We start from the raw sequence: 14,425 nt of genomic DNA, 5'->3' as shown, positions 1-14,425 counted from the left end.
GTAAGTAATTTGCCTTGCATGCTGTCAGCTTGGGTTTGATCCCTGACATCCCATGCAGTCCTCTGAGCACCACTAGGAATAATTCTACGTGCAGAGCCAGAATATGACCAGGTATGCCCCAAAATTACAAAACAGAACATTTTTTTTTCCAGTTGTCTTCCAATAACTACTGAGCCATTCATCATTACTGAAATATATGTAAGGGTCAGATGTGGCACATGACTGCTAGATTTTCCACTATTTGGGTAAAACATAACCACGGGGACCAGAGCAATAGCACAGGGTTAGGGCGTTTGCCTTGCATGCAGCTGATCTGGGTTAAATTCCAGGCATCTCTTATGGTCCCCCAAGCCTGCCAGGAGCGATTTCTGAGTCCAGAGCCAGGAGTAATCCCTGAGTGCCACTGGGTGTGGCCTAAAAGCCAAAAAACCACAACAGAAAAAAAACATGACTCTGAAAGGAGCTTCCTTTTCAGAGCAATCTTCCTTCTCTGTCCGGAACAAACTAATGATTAACTGCAAGGGAAGAGGATATACTCGAATATTCGATATGAAGTCAATTGAGAGTGGCTCCCCTCAAGCAATCGGCTTCACAACCCAAGGACATCCCTGCACAATAAATTCCGGCAGATCATAAACAAGTTGTACTCAGAATGATACATGGCTTCTATCTGCTGTGATACCTGCAAATCGCAGGGCTAAAACAAAAATGAAGAATTCAATACACTCAAGTAAACGCCCAAATCATTTATTTGGAATCAGAATTGAAAGAACATTTGACAGTGGTGAGATGTGTTTACTCTGCTGCTGCTGATATTACCAGTTGTAAAACTCATCTAGGACAAAAGACCAGGTTACTTTACATCATTTCTTCAGGACTGGGGTTTATCGATGACTTCAAATTTGGGTTCTAGAAGCAAAAGAGATTCAAACTTAGCAGTACTGCAAGAAAATGCATTATCTAAAATGCTCCAATACTTTAAAAGAGGCTAGATCCCCAATACCAAAGGAGAAAATATCCAAGACATTTGACATCAGATTTCAAGTATTAAATCTATGCTGTATAATCAATCACTATACCAACATCAAGTATTTATTCCAGAGTTTGGTATGCATAGGCAGGTCATTGTCCTTATATAAAATATCCACATGCAATTGCAATCTAATTCCTAAACATATTCTATATATAAAGGTATAGACATCTTTAGAATGACTCTTATCACTTTGATCAATGAGTCTAATCAGACTCACCTTCAAATGTGAAGTTAGGGAACGTATTCATGTCTGCTTTGCCATACATCTGCTTAAGCTTGAAGAGCTCCCTATCCAGCTCTTGCTGATATTCTGGGCCAGTATCAACAGGTCCTCCAGATGACCTGTTGTATAATGAGCAAATGAAAACTCAATTTTAGGCATCAGTTTACTGCCGTAAATAAAGTGACTTTTCTCCCATAGAAGCTTTCAAGTTTTGCCAGTCAGGTGTATGCAAATTAAGTACCTTACCCATTATACTATCTCTGTAGTCCCCAAGGGGAAAAAAAATCAATGTGCTTTCAAATTTTGGGGGATTTTGGGGGGCCACACCCAGAGGTACTCAGGAATTACTCCTGGCCCTACACTCAGGGGATCATATGGGATGCTGGAAACCAAACCTGAATTGGCCAGGTACTAAGACAAACACACTACTAACTTTACTCACTATCATCACTCTGGCAGCTAAAATCAAGATGCTTCTAATTATCTTTAGTTGGGTTTATTTGGGGGTTGGGAAGTAATTTGGGAGATACTCCCAAAGGCTCGAAAGCCACTACTGGTGGTGCTTGGGTAAATCCATGATGCCAGGGACCAAACTGAGAAATGCTGCAGACAATGTTTTAGCTCTTTTAGTTACCTCCAGGTCCAAGATCATTGTTGCCTTCTTTTTAGAGTACCTAAACAAACCTCCATGTGAAGTCTTGGTTCAGCAAAAGTCTTAGGACATTTGCAAACACTAACAAGTTTTCTATTACAATCTCTAAACATTTATCTTCAGGTTTTTGTTTTGTTTTGTTTTGGTTTGGTTTTTGGGTCATACTCAGCAGTGCTCAGGGGTTAGTCCTGGCAGGCTTGAGAACCATATGGGATCCCGGGATTTGAACCACCATCCTTCTGCATGCAAGGCAAATGCCCTTCCTCTGTTGATCATGCACCCACTTACTGTCGCTTTGTTTTGTATTCTCTAATCTTGTCTACAAAGATTTTTTGGACAGGATCCAGTTCTTTAAAGGCCACCGCAGTCGCACCAATATTCCTCCTCAAATGGACAGAGACAGCAGAACGGATGAGGGAGAAGCTGAAGAGCCGCTGGAGGATCATGATGACTAGGTCTTACTGAAAGCACAAGAAAGTTATGAAACCTACAGTTAGAAAATATCAATGCATCATACAGGGAGAATAGAATTCCAATCGGTACACAACTAAATCATATCAGATGTCAATAAATGCAAGAACCAAATGTCCTAAAGTCCTAGGTGCTAGTTAGACTTGTCCAGAAATGCTGCTATATAGTTAATATTTGGGAGTAGTATTTTTAGGCCTGGGATTCCACTAAGGTAAGATGTAGAAAGAAAACACAAAATACAAGAAAGTAACTTTCTTTCCCAGGAATTTTGTCTTAACACAATCAACTCAAATTAGAATGTCTGAAAACCTTCCATGGGAAAAAGAATAAACACTGGACTCTCTCCATGGGCCAGATTTTTAAAACACCCTCAATAGTGAACACTTCCTACCCCTACCCTTTCTGCCTCTATGCCATGAGCCTGATTTTTTAGTTTAGTTTAGGTCTGCTGTTTCTCAAGGCCTATTTCCTACTAGATTGCTCAAGGGTCCCCTCCAAGTCATATAGTGTTCAGAATTCTAAGCAGAACCTCCTGCATCCAATGCCCATTTTTGAGTCCTCTCTCTGGAATATGCTAGGTTTTCCCTGATGCCCTCAAAAAGTAGAAAGAGTGCTAGGGCTAGTCGGCTGAAATAGTTAAAATTTCTAAATCCCAGTGTGAGGAACTAATTTGTAATACCAGAGGCAGCAGGTTTCCAGGCATTCAAAACTATTATTGCAATCAAACTCAACCCAAAAGAACAAGAGTTGTTCGACAATCCTAGGAGAACATCAAGAGGGACAAACACATGATACAACTTGATCAGTGAGATCAATTTATGGAGGAGCCACAAGTCTGCATTTTTAAAATAAGAACTTTAAACCAAATCAAAAAAAAAAAAAAAAACCACTTCCAAATCCCTTTAAAGCTAAAAACACAACATTTTACAAGTAAAAGCTTAATAGATGAATTATAGAATGGAAGAGGAAATATAAAACTAATTTCAAGGAAAGAATGAAAGCTAAGCTTAGAAATGTTCTTTAGCTGGAAAAGATTGGCAGGGCCTTACCAAACACTTTTGGAACCATGAGCAAAGACTCACCTTCTAGAACCAGGCAAAATTTCTGAATCTTAAAGGTTGAGAGAAAACCAAACATGCTGACACAATTCCCTTGTTTCCTCTCTCCACAAGAACCAACAGTCAAACCATCACAGTGCAGTGTGGTCCATGGAGCAGAGATAATAGACAAATTGATCGGTCACGGATCAATGCACTAATAGATTGGGAACAAGCACTTAGAACTACCACTAATCCAACAGTCACTTCTATCTACTTAATAAAAACGATTTTGTACTTTGTATTTCCATTGCTTTAATTTTATCTACTATCTCAGTTAATTTGCAGTAACCAGGGATTAGGAGAAAATGACCCTTTACCCGAATTGAGAAGCACCATGCTAGGAGACATCAGTGGCACTGTGGCTCTTATACAGGGGTGGTGTGTCCCCCAGAAGAGAGCAGGTATCTTGGCAGATTGGAATGACCAGCCACTAGTGGGTACAGGCCAGAGACGCTGCCTATCAGCCTGCAATACCCATAGTAACAGCCTTCCCTGCCCAAAAAAACCATCCTGTCCAACAGTGCCCAAGAACAGGGCCAAGGGCAAGGAGCCCAGAAATACACATACAACCACTGCAATGAACTATGGAGTCCAAACAGAATGACCTGCTGGGATCAAAGGACACTTGATTAAGGAAATTAATCAACTGCCATTTTTTTTTTTTTTTTAGTTTTTGGGTCACACCCGGCAGTGCTCAGGGGTTACTCCTAACTGTCTGCTCAGAAATAGCTCCTGGCAGGCACGGGGGACCATATGGGACACCGGGGATTCATACCAACCACCTTTAGTCCTGGATCGGCTGCTTGCAAGGCAAAGGCCACTGTGCTATCTCTCCGGGCCCTCAGCTGCCATTTTTCTACCCCATCAGAGAAAAAATACTTGAGATGTCTTAAAGCAACTATAGCCTTAAGAGTGCTGATTCCTCTGGCTCCCACCTTAACCTATATATGATGAACCTAGAAATGCCAAGCATACAGTCAAATTTGACTGGAAGCCTATTTTAAATTATGCAATTTGTGTCTATTTTCCCTTCTAGCATTGCAAAATATTTTCGACACTCAGCAATCAGGCCGTCTAGCACCTGTTCAACCTTGGGTATTCTGCAGAATACATCCCTCTTGTACCTTAAACAGAAGCTTTAAGAATACTGCAAGTGTGGATCAGAACAACAGCGGGCAGGGCGGGCATTTGTCTTGCTCACAGTTGTCCTGGGTTTGATCCCCAGCATCCTGTAAGGTCCCCAGAGCCTGCCAGGAGTGATTCCTGTGCGATTAGCCAAGAATAACCCCTGAGCGCTGCCAGGTTGTGGCCCCAAACCAAAAATTACTGGAAGTAGGGCCAGAGTAATAGCACAGCAGAGAGGGTATTTATCTTGCATAAGGCCAACACAGGCTCACCTCCATTATCGCATATGGTCCCCGAGTCTGCCAGGAGTAATTTCTGGGCGCAGAGTCAGGAGTAACCCCCTAAGCATTGACAGATGTGCCCCCCCCAAAAAAAACAAAAATTAAAAAATACTGGCAGTCATCTTCTCTCACCTTAACCAAAATAATTCGCCTAAGAAAGGTTACTTAAATGCCCATACCCCCAACTGATTTCCTAACTTGACCACTAAAACCCTATTATTACTAATACAACGTGAATAAACATATTCTAAGTAGGAATACTTCTCAGATCATTCTAACATTGGTCTATTTCTGCAACAGTTGTCATGTCTTCATAAGTCTTACAGGGCCCACCCCAGACAGTGCTAGTTTCTGCAGTCACACAGAAGACACAGCATTAAACAGATGTAAGATATCACCTCAGATAATCTATATATTGGGGGGGGGGTGTGCCACATATACCAAGGAGGGGGAACTTAGATGGTCGATGGGGATGGTACCAACAGAAAAAAAAAAATGGAGCAAGGTTTGAGATCCTGGATTGGAAACGAGGCTGATCTTCCACAGTATAAACAACCAGGATTCAGTGCAAGTGCTCCCCTTACAGCACACCAAGAGATTTGGCCTCGCCCCTAATTTCAGGCCCCTCCCCACTGCACCCAGGTGAAAAGCACCTGAGAAGAACGATGCCTCGCGGTGTATTACCAGCATGTTTGGTGGGCTTTAAGCTTTTAGGGAATTGCTATCACCCTTGTTCGTCCTTTGGGTAAGAACTTAAGCGCCTTCTTTGGGCCAGGCAGGCCTGCTCGCCAAGTCCCGCGTGCCATGCATGACCTTGAGCGGCTTGGACTGGACTACGAGGCCGAGTCCTGCACAGCCTCCCAGGTCCCGAGCTCCACAAATCGCACCCAATGGAGCTCTGAAAGCAATATAGACTCAGTCTATAGCAAACACCATTGCCTACACAAGCCGGGTCCCAGGACCCGGTGCAGAGGGTGCCGTTGTCCGGGCCTAAGGCTGCATGCAGCACTTGGCGCTAGGGCAGAGGTCGCGAGTACCAATCCAGAATCCAAGTCCCGTGAGGCCCAGTCGGCCCAATTTCCCTTCCAAGTCACCTTGAACCCGACTCAGGCGCCAGAAATGAAATCCCAAGAGGCCACAGACAATCCAGCTCCCCAGCCAGTCACCTTGCACTCAGTCCCGGGTTGCAAAAGCCACCGCCGCCACCAGCGCTCGACTTCCGGTCTTAGCTCCGCCCCCTAACAGCGGACCCACACCCGCAAAGCATCCTGGGCCGCCGCCCTTACCGGACCGGAAGCTTATGGGACGACAGTCCGCCACCGGACGTCTCTGAGACCGAACTCAAAAAGAAAGTAAAGTGCTTCCGAGTCACCTAGTGTAGCTTCCGCCACCTTTCCCTCCTTTAAGCTTCACGCGTACATGAGCGCTTTCACTCTCCAACCCCTACTCTGAGTCAACGCCCTATGGGTCAATATGATTGGGAGTGGATTGCGCAGGAAAAGGAGATGTCAAAAAAAAAAAAGGCTCACAGGGGGCTGTCATGCGTCTCTGAAGCCAATATGGCGTAGCGCACAGCCTGCCGGGAGTTGTAGTTCCGGCAGCCCAGGAAGTTCCTGGGAGGTGGGAGGGGGCTGGAGTTGGTGGGCTCTGGGTCTTACTGGCGAGGACACTGCTTGCCCTTCCACGCTCTTGGAAGTGAGCCTTATCGGGCCCTATGGCTTTTGGTTTATCGTGTTTAAAATAAGTCAGGGTTTTACATCTTGGAATAGTTCACTCTGGTGTTTCTGCTTTTGAAACATTCTCCAGTGTGCATCCTTGGCATAGTTGGACAAGTACCACAATCTTCCCTTGTTTGTCATCTCCGCCCTGTCTTTTAGAATATTCAATAGGATCCATCTTCGCTCTCTGAAGCTTTCCATTTAGTCTTGTTAAAGAGGAGAGACTTTATTCTTTCTATATGAAAATGTCCTTATTAGTTGTCCATCAAGAGTTTTCTATACTTTCAGCTGTTGACAATGGACTCCCATTTCTTTTAATCTTTATAGTTCTTTAGAAACTATAATTATTACAGACTTACATCTAAGCTGTCTTGTCAGTGTTGAGATTTTTTTCTTAAAATGTGCATCAAAAATCATATAAATTAAATATAAGGAAAGAAAAATTAAAAAGTAAAAATTAAGGCAAATGAAGGGAGAAATAGGTGCTTCTGTAATTTTATGGTTGATTTTTTTTTTATCAATAGAAACATGGAGGAAGAAGACTCGTTATGAGAACTTAACCACCTGCACGAAAATTTTTGAAGACTTGATTTTGAAGAATAAAAAGAAAACGGGAAGTATTTTCATGTAAAGACATTGTAAGTAATTTTGATTCTGATATGTCTATTAGTTTCAGTTAAATTATAGAATGAAAGAAATAATTGGAGTTACTGAAAGTAAAAATGAAAACTTGTCATAAGACATAGATGAATGACATGATAATACAAAAAGTTTAGATTCCAGAAAATAGTGTATGGCCGAAAGTCATTTGACCACAAGTTTTGACCTTTTAAGTTTTGGATCAACACTCCAGATCGATCCACTTAACAACAAATTGCAAGGCTTCATCTTTTCTTAATGTCGCATAGGGGTTTGTTGTGTATCATGATTATTTTTGTTTTGTTTTGTTTTGTTTGGGGGGGGCAACACCCGGCGGTGCTCAGGGGTTACTCCTGGCTGTCTGCTCAGAAATAGCTCCTGGCAGGCACGGGGGACCATATGAGACACCGGGATTCGAACCAACCACCTTTGGTCCTGGATCGGCTGCTTGCAAGGCAAACACCGCTGTGCTATCTCTCCGGGCTCTTATCATGATTATTAATCCAGTCACCTGTTCTTAGACACCAGATTTGGGCTATTGTGAATAGTGCTGCTGCAATGAACATAGGTGTGCAAATGTCTTTTCTACAAAAAAAAATTTTTTTTTGGCTCTTGGGTAGCAGCCATGGTGCCATTGCTGGGTGGGTCATGTGGAAACTTTATTTCTAGTTCTTTTCGAGGCTGTCCATATTCATTTCCTCTATGCTAGTCCACATTTCCATCAGCAATGAATGAGGGTCTCTTTTTTTCCCATGCCCCCCATCAGCAGTCTCACTGATAAGAGGATATCTCATTGTTTAATTTGTATTTCCCTGATGAGTGATATTTGTTTTAAAAAATGCTGAATATTTTTCCTCAGCCTAGATTATCAAAGATATGTAATAGAAAATAAAATGTAAGAGCTTTTTTTCCTGCATTGAGAGGAAATAAATGCAGAAGGTTTCATTTGACTGGGAATTGCATGACTTGAAGTTTTAGCACTTATGGAAACAATCATTTCTTAAAATGAATTTCATAACTTCTGCTAGGGACCTTGGAACACATCCTTAACTATTAAAGATATTTTGTAACTAACTTCAAAACAATTGTTGACCTCAGCTAAAGGAGCTTCATGATATTTTATTTTCCTATTTAACTTTCTGGAAAAGTGAAAAATAAAATCAGTTTATAAAAGCAGACACCAATGTCTGTTCCTAACATCTGTTAGCATAATGCTGATATAAAAGCTAACATTTTGTTTCCATTAAAAGAGCTGGTGGTGAATTGGGAGTGGGGTAGCTGGATATTGATAGTGGAAAATGAACAATTAAGGGGATGGGTGTTGGAACATCATTTGACTGAAACTCAACCATCAACAACATTTAACAATCAATGATTTTGTTTAAAAAAAATTTTTAGGGGCCGGAGAGATAGCATGGAGGTAAGGCTTTTGCCTTTCATGCAGAAGGTCATTGGTTCAAATTCCGGTGTCCCATATGGTCCTTCGTGCCTGCCAGGAGCTATTTCTGAGCAGATAGCCAGGAGTAAACCCTGAGCACCAACAGGTGTGGCCCGAAAACCAAAAAGAAAAAAAAAAGAAAAAAGTCTTTGAAAACTTGTAATAAAGAGCTATTGTATATAAGTTAAAATACAAAATAGTTCCAAGATTAGAAAGGCTGAAGAAGCAAACTAGAACATTTTTATTTTTTTAACTTTAGAAAGTGTTCTTGTGGCCCGGAGAGATAGCACAACGGCGTTTGCCTTGCAAGCAGCCGATCCAGGACCAAAGGTGGTTGGTTCGAATTCCGGTGTCCCATATGGTCCCCCATGCCTGCCAGGAGTAACCCCTGAGCACTGCTGGGTATGACCCAAAAACCAACCAAACAAACAAGCAAACAAAACAAAAAAAGAAAGAGTTCTCGTTAGGTTTAACCACTCATTGTTAGGGGCCACTTAGATGTCTTTATTTAACCTAAAGCTAAACTTGCCTCGAATTAGGAAGCTGAAAGAAATTTCTTGGTGATACCACTAAGAAATTCTAATTGTTTATTAATTTAAAAGTGCTATGCTTACTGTAATTTTTCCCATTTAAATTATCCTTTTTCAGTATCTTAAACACATTTTTATTACGTATATGATATAAAAATTAAAATTTCTGGAGCCAGAGAGATAGCATGGAGGTAAGTTTACCTTTCATGCAGAAAGTTGGTGGTTCAAATCCTGGCGTCCCATATGGTTCCCCATGCTGGCCAGGGATGATTTCTGAGCGCAGAGCTAGGAGTAACCCCTGAGTGCTGCCGGGTGTGACCCAAAAACAAATAAATAAAATAAAATAAAATAAAATGTCTTAAGTTCCATGAAATTTTGAAAGTGCTTTTTGAGAATTTAAGCAGTCTCTCTCAAAAACAGTGTTAGCAAGTACAAAACTGGAATTGAGAAACCGGGGAAGTAAATGTTGTAAATGTTCATGTCTGAGATTGGCCTAATCTTTACCTCAAATGAATAAAGCCTGTGCGTACTAAAAAAAATAGACATTCTGGGCCAGGGGTCCTCAAACTTTTTAAACAGGGGCCCAGTTCACTGTCCCTCAGACCACTGGAGGGCCTAACTATAGTAAAAACAAAACTTATGAACGAATTCTTATGCACACTGCATATCTCTTATTTTGCAAAGAAGAAACAAAACAGATATAAATACAATATGTGGCCCGCGGGCCATAGTTTGAGGACCACAGTCTGGGCCGAAGTGATAGCACAGTGGGGAGGGTGTTTGCCTTGCACGTGGCCAACCTGGGTTCAGTCCCCAGTATTCCATATGATGCCCCAAGCTAGCCAGGAGTAATTTTTGAGCAGAGCCAGGAGTAACCCCCAAGTGTCACCGGGTGTGCCCCCCCCCAAAAAAAGAATAAATAAAGACATTCTCTGCAAGCATTGAGGTGTTCACAAATATAACATGAAGGGAACAAAGATGATTCTGTTGAAGTTTTCCCCTCAACTGGTATGTAGAGAGCACAAGGCCTCAGTGTTCCATCCAAGAGTATGGATGGTGCCAAAGTGCTAATTCCGAAGACAGAGCAATTGCCTTGCAAGCAGCTGTCCCATATTCAAATCACAGTACAACACACCATATGGCCTCTGTGAGCCATGTCAAGAGTGACCCTTGAGCACAGTCAGGAGAAGTCCTGACCAAGGCTGGGTGTGACCCAAAAATAACTATGAAAATAATTCAAAATCACAAGAAATGAAGTCTTTCATATTGAAAAGTTTCCTAAGGGTAGGAATTTCTAAAGGGTTGGAATGTTTCAGGGAATAATAGTTCAGAATCAGAAAAACGAAAATGAAAATGTCTGCCACTGGAGGGAAGTGTGTCAAGAGGGAAACAGGAAATTGGTGCTGGAAATGAACACTGATGAAGGAATTTTATGACAAGCTCAACTAGCAACAACTTTTTAGTTATATCTCCTGGTAAATTTGGGGGGAGGATGGGTCACAACCGGCTCAGGGGTTAATCCTGGGTCTGCACTTAGAAATCGCCCCTGGCAGGCTTGGGGGACCCATATGGGATACTGGGATTGGAACCACCGTCCGTCCTGAATTGGCTTTGGCTGCATGCAAGGCAAATGCCCTACTACTGTGCTATCTCTCAGGCCCCTCTTGTAATATAATAAAGTTTTCTAATATTTGCAGAATCATTCAGCAGTCATTTAAATAAGGTACTGGTCTGATATTTGGTGGTGCACAAGTATCACATTCATAAAACCACGTTACCTCAATAGTATTTGTTAAGACAATAAAAGCATACTTTTACAATAGTGTTATTTTGATTTTTGTAACAAATCATCTAGCAATAGGTTTTATAAAAAATAATAAATGTAGATTTAATGCAGCAAGAACATGGGAAATTCTCTACTCCTAGTTCCCTTAATGAGGCTTGTAACTTGTAGTTTATTTCCTTCTGTGCTTGGAATATCTGGGCCTTTGGAGTCTCTGGAAAACAACTAGTAGGGTGAGGTGGCAGAAGAAGCTGAAGAAAGACATGAGGGTCTGGGAATGGGTTTGGAAGAAGATGGGACATAAGTGGCTGACAAAGGGTATGGAAGAAAGAAAACTAGATGGTTTTAAAATAAGTTCCTTGAACCCTTCTTATATTTACACAATTTAAAAATGGAGCTAATTCTAACAACAGATTGGGGTGTAGCTCCCCTATGCAGTAAAATACTCAAATGTAATTCTAACTTCCACACAATTTAACTACTAATAGCCTACTGTTGTCCAGAGCGTAACAATAATTGTTTATATTTCTCTCAACTGCACATGGCACCATGCACTGTCCATAGGGACTCTTAAGTGCTTCTGTAAGTAGGCTTTAGTAAATGTCAACCTTTTGTAATAGAGTGGTGTTTCTATGGCATAGTTTGTGTGTTCATGACATACTTTTTCTTTTAAAAATAAATTTCCAAGCTACATATTTCATCTGTGAGCAGGTAGGGTTCTAGTCTTGCATGTGCCAACCTGAGTTTGATCCCTGGCATCCCATATAGTTCCTGAATCTACTAGGAGCCATCCCAGATGTAGAGCCAAGAGTAAGCCCTGAGCACTGCTAGGCCCAGAACCCAACAAGGAAAACACAAAATCATTAAATCTATCACATCAAAATCAAATGACCAAGAATTTATTATAGGTTATCTTCTGGTCAAAGTTTACTCTTTTTTTTTCTTTTTTGGTTTTTCGGGCCACACCCGTTTGATGCTCAGGAGTTACTCCAGACTAAGCACTCAGAAATTGCCCCTGGCTTGGGCGGACCATATGGGACTGGGGGGGGGGGAGATCAAACCGCGGTTGAGACCTTGCCTTGGCTAGCGCTTGCAAGGCAAACACCTTACCTCTAGCGCCACCTCACCGGCCCCCAAAGTTTACTCTTGACTCTACTTGAATTGCTCATATTGGATTCAGGAACCATATAGGGAGGGTGCTGGGCATCAAATCCAGGTTGATGCTACCTACTTTATTATATCTTCAGACCTTCCATTTAAAAAAAATTCAGGTTAGATGAGCAAGCTATGATTATATTATTGCAGATTTTATTACAAATATACACATAAAGTTTATAAGACCAAAATGTGGCGAATTGTGTATACCACCAAAAGTATGTATGAAAATACTAAACTAGCCATAATTTTTCAATAAGATTCCATGACTTAATTTTGTTATGGATAGTTTCTAATTTTCAGTTTCTCCATATATTGCTAGGAATGTAGCGAAAGATATGGAAATATGCTAAAAGATAGTGGAAAAGGGAAAGTAGGAAAGAAAAGAAAGGCAAATTAAGAAAGTCCCAACATTATTTCTTAACATAACTACATTTTCAAGGAAGGTAGCATTAGAAAGAGACAGCATTTTCCTGATATGTTTACAATTATGCTGCAAAAACAATGTATAAAGAAACTTGTCTGAGGAAATTCGGTTCTGTTGTGTTAAGGAGAATGGGTGGTGACCTTCCGGAGTTTTCAGTTTTAGATGTTTCCTTCCTGTAATTTGTTGGGTTTTCAACAGAAACACAGCAATGCTCATTTTCCATTCATATTCTTCGGTCCTAGAAATAATCTTTAGTCAAAAAGTCTTTAGTCAAAAGTCTTTATAGTCATAAAATAAAAACATATTACTCCATATATTTAACAAGATTTCACAGACACAACAGTGATTTCCTAGTTACTCTTCCTTCTGTTCTATGGGAAACTTCTACAGAAATCCTGTTAGAAATGATTTTCCTGGGGCCTGAGCAATAGCACAGCGGTAGGGCATTTCCCTTGCATGCAGCTGACCCAGGACGGACTTGTGTTTGATCCCAGGCATCCCAAATGGTTTCCCGAGCCAGAAACGATTTCTGAGTACATAGCCAGGAAAAACTCCTGAGTATCACCGGGTGTGGTTCAAAAAACCAAAAAAAAAAAAAAAAAAAAAAAAAAGGTTTTCCTAAGTGCTCTGACTCTCCAAGCTCACTGACATCAGCCACATAAAATGGGTAGAAATGATCTGTTCAATATATCCTACATGTAGCCCGAGCATGGTTCTTCAGGTGGATCAGTGATTGCACAAAGATCCTAGCCTTTTTTGTGACTACGGGGGATGTCACATAAACCCAAATATTAAAAAGATAGAATTCTACAGTACATCAGAACTGATGATAATAAAGAAGAGCAGCGGATGGTCTCTTGGGAATGCTGGGCTCCAGGGATGCTAATTTTAAAGTAGAATTGTTCAAGTTCACTTCTTTGGTGACCTTTACTTAAGAAAATTGGAAGCATAAGGAATTTTGAACCCCCTGATATTTGACTGTGCAATGGGTAAGATGCTTCCCATGCACACAGCCAATCTGGGTTCAATCCTCTGAGCTGAGCACTACATATGATACTCAGAACACCGGCTGGCATCCATATGGTCCCCCAAGCCTGACAGGAGCCACTTCTGAGCACAGAGCCAGGAGTAACCCCTGAGCACCACTGGGTGTGCCCCCCCCCAAAATAATATTCTTGGAGCCAGAGAAATCGTACAGTGGATTGCCAGGCATGTCGCCAACCCAGGTTTGATCCCCAGCATCCCATATCATCCCCCACTCCACCAAGTGTAATTTCTAAGTGTAAAGCCAGTATGACCTGAGCACTGCTGGTTGTGGTTCAAGCTCTCTACCCCCACATTTGTTTGGTTTTCCAACCTAGTCAAGTATAATGTGATATGTAATCACTGCTTATAAATCAGGACACTTATTTACAATACTTTTTTTTTTGGGGGGGGGCACACCTGGCAGTACTTAGGTGTTACTTCTGGCTCTGTGCTCAGAAATCGCTCCTGGCAGGCTTGGGGGACCATATGGGATGCTAGGAATCGAACCCAGGCCTGTCTTGGATTGTCCGCGTAGAAGGCAAACAACCTACTACTGTACTATCACTCCACCCCTTATAATACTCTTAAATAGCAGTTTCATGTATACATCATTACAACACATCTACCACCTAAGTGTCCTATTCCCCCCACCAATGTCCCATAAGATAATGAAATACTATTATTTCATTATTCTCATCTACTCGCATCCACCCACTTGAAGTAATCAGTTCTGTGAACTTAACTCCAGGCAAACTCAGTTTTGTAGTTCTGTTGCCTTTGGTCATTTATTACTTCCTTATGTTTCTTTACAGCCCACAGATAAA

The 14,425-nt window shown here is 41.5% G+C and overlaps 1 protein-coding gene across 1 annotated transcript; it reads right to left on the bottom strand.

The window, feature by feature from the left end:
• Window positions 1-731: 731 nt before the first annotated feature.
• On the bottom strand, window positions 732-6,157 carry ATP5PF (ATP synthase peripheral stalk subunit F6). The gene is made up of 4 exons (XM_049785833.1): window positions 6,048-6,157; window positions 2,197-2,363; window positions 1,251-1,375; window positions 732-909 (listed from the first exon to the last, which is right to left on the bottom strand). The coding sequence occupies exons 2-4, from the start codon at window positions 2,352-2,354 to the stop codon at window positions 872-874; spliced, it is 321 nt and encodes a 106-aa protein (XP_049641790.1). The 5' UTR covers window positions 2,355-2,363; window positions 6,048-6,157; the 3' UTR covers window positions 732-871.
• Between the last annotated feature and the right edge of the window lie 8,268 nt (window positions 6,158-14,425).

This window comes from Suncus etruscus, chromosome 13 (assembly GCF_024139225.1).
Source record: "Suncus etruscus isolate mSunEtr1 chromosome 13, mSunEtr1.pri.cur, whole genome shotgun sequence".
Lineage (NCBI taxonomy): Eukaryota > Metazoa > Chordata > Mammalia > Eulipotyphla > Soricidae > Suncus > Suncus etruscus.
Note: the sequence above shows the minus strand (reverse complement) of the source record. Positions and strands in the feature narration are given on the sequence as shown.